Source organism: Bidens hawaiensis, unplaced genomic scaffold, assembly GCF_021521415.1.
Source record: "Bidens hawaiensis isolate Kalapana, Puna unplaced genomic scaffold, B.hawaiensis_p1.1 tig00068854_1, whole genome shotgun sequence".
Classification (NCBI taxonomy): domain Eukaryota; kingdom Viridiplantae; phylum Streptophyta; class Magnoliopsida; order Asterales; family Asteraceae; genus Bidens; species Bidens hawaiensis.
The window spans coordinates 1-2,867 of record NW_027502153.1 but is presented as its reverse complement, the minus strand read 5'-3'; the positions used below and the strand labels follow the sequence as shown (position 1 = coordinate 2,867).

Here is a 2,867-nt window from a genome sequence, read left to right as displayed (position 1 = left end):
ATCTGGATCAATGATATCCCAAACTTTATGCATGTTAAGGAGTACCTTCATCCGAGTAGCTCATGCCGTATAATTGGTAGAGGTAAGCATGGGACTTTGGTACGCATTCGTACGTGTCCCCGCTCCCACCACTCGTCTTTGTTGTTTCTTTATCACCCATCGTATTTCGTCAAACTCCGAACAAAAAAACTAGTTGAAAGAGTTAAACCACAATGTTTATTCTTTTTTTTTCTCCTCGTCACGTCTGTGCAAAAAGAAAATATTGTATCTTTGACTTTTTAATCACAAACCTACTTACTGTAGCTGACTTGGAGGTGCGGGTAATTCAATATTGAATTCTTTAACAACTCTTTGCACAATATAATTCTGATTCAACGCACGTTAATGCACGAACTCGATCGTCGGTCTTCAATTGCTTCGCGCCGATCATGACTTTGATCAAACGTGTTTTAGAACAAAAAGAACTCTGATACCAATTCAAGAACAAATTGATAACTAGAAACACAAACGAGCACACGATATTTATAGTAAACCTCTCGTATTATTATAATCAAGAAATTAGCTCAAAACTTGACTACAATTTATAGGGTGAACCAACTTGGCCAAAAATTAATTGTTACCGAATATAATAAACCCTAATTGTGATCCCTTAAACTCATTACAACACTAATGAATTACACGGGCTCAATAAATCCAACCCGGTCATCTAGCTACACGTGACGGGCATATATTAATGGAAATTTCTAACATTGGCTACTTGAGTGAAAATGTTGTGTCATCTTTTTGTAAAGATTTGTACTATTATACTGACCTTCCCATATATATCTTTTAGTTTTTATGAAAGTAACAAGATACGGATGCATTCATTCTTTGTATTTTATAATTCTTTGCATAAATAGTTCCAACGTTTTCAACTTCAAACACAAACAGAAGCATTTGCTAATAAAATAACATCAAGCGATAACCCGTTTGATTCGATACACTACGATGGGATGAAACTAAGATACAATATTTGATCATCTAAGAACATACCGATGCTTGAGGTCATCGAGTGATATGAAAGGTGTACATGAACATTTGGGTTAGTTTTCATTATTATGCACCAATATTACACATAAACAATGACTCCAAATCATTATTCTCATACAAACCCATTAACATTATTTCGTGGTTTAGAAGCTCAAAACGAACTTATGTCACCATAACCGAATCGAGCCCATTATTATCTTCAAACAAACCCATGCACACACATTATCTGGTGTTCTAGAAGCTTAGCAAGCTCTTCTCCTTGAGGCTTTCAACAGTATCCTTGATGCTTACATCCAATGGAGTAAAAGTAACGCCAAGACTTTCCGCCTTTGCACTTGATATATTGTAAGGTACTTGTTCAACACCCTCCCCATCTTTATACCTATCAACATTTAACGAAACAAGAAAATCTAGTTTAATAGAAGTCAATATGGTCAAACAGTTAAAATGTTGTTCATGTGTTACCTTTCAGAATGTCCAAGACTCGGGTACAGTTTATCTACAATCTTCAAAATCTCTAGAGACCGAACCACTTTACCAACCATGCAGTATCTGCCATTAGCTTCCGGGTTCTCAAAAGCCAAAATATGTGCAGTAGCAACATCTCTCACATCAACAAGTCTATAAATTCCGTCCGGAAACACATCTTTTCCTGAAATAAAATAATAACTTCTTACACACAACATAAACCTCAAATATTCATGCATATAAATATAACATTAGCTGTATTTAACAAATTACCATCTTTAATCAATCCCAGAATGCCCTCAGAAGTAAGGTTGAGAGTTGGCTGTAAGATGGGACCGATCACAAATCCAGGATTTATAGCTACCAACTCCAACCCGTTCTCTTTTGCAAACTTAACAGCAGCATCCTCGGCCAGGGTCTTCGAAAGATGATACCACAACTGAAAGAAAACACAAAATGTTCGATTAATTACGGCATTTCGTAGCTGATTTGAAATAAAAGTGTACCTTTGTCTGTTCACAAGTAACTGGATCTGAAAACCAGGTTTCATCCACCACAACACCAACAGGAATTTTGACACTGAGCATAACTGCAGCCAATGAAGAAGTCAACACCACTTTCTTGAGAGATTGGACTTTTGCAGCTGATTTAAGAACATTCAGTGTCCCTTTAACTGCAGGATCGATCAGTTGCGCGTTTGGGTCATCAACTGAAAATAGAACAGGAGATGCGGTGTGAAAGAGACAAATGCAGCCGCTAACTGCAGCATCAAAAGATCCATCTACACTTAAGTTAGCTTCAAACAAAGATAGTCTTTCCTTAGCTCCATCAAGAGCAAGAAGATGCTCTGTCTTTTTTGGATCATCTGTAAACATATTTAAAAGAAGTAAACAAAAAGATATAGAACATGCAAAAGTTAGATTGATCATATAGCTTAAATCATAAACTAGCCAAGCAGCTCGAGATTGGATCGCTAAAAAGCTTAAACGATCCAAGCCATTCCCAAGCCTCAATTAAGCTTGTTTAGGAATCGAGCCTGAGCTTGAGTCTTGTATGTGAAGCTCGTTTACCCTCGTCAAGCCTTAACGAACCTTATATATTTTTAAGTTTTACCTCTTTCGGATTTCTATGTATTAATACCACATAGACAATTGATCTCCACACTACTAGAAAACAAGTCAAAATAGTTTGTGTAGGAAAGTTGTAGGGAATTTTACAACCAAATGTTTTTGTAGTAATTTTGTAAGAAAAGTTGTTGAAAAACATGTGCTTTTCCAACGTAACTTTTTTGTTGGAAAACTGTTAGAAACTTGATTTTCCAACAAATTTCCTACGAATTCAGTTGTAGAAAAACATCTCTTTTTCTAGTA

General features: G+C 36.1%; 1 protein-coding gene across 1 annotated transcript; it reads right to left on the bottom strand.

Annotated features, from left to right (window-relative positions):
- Positions 1–1,263: 1,263 nt before the first annotated feature.
- On the bottom strand, positions 1,264–2,362 carry LOC143605270 (phenylacetaldehyde reductase-like; the record flags this gene model as incomplete). The annotated part of the gene is made up of 4 exons (XM_077081444.1): positions 1,264–1,411; positions 1,495–1,681; positions 1,771–1,936; positions 2,004–2,362. Coding segments are annotated over 4 exons (860 nt in total), but the record flags the coding sequence as incomplete, so codon positions are not given.
- Positions 2,363–2,867: the final 505 nt, after the last annotated feature.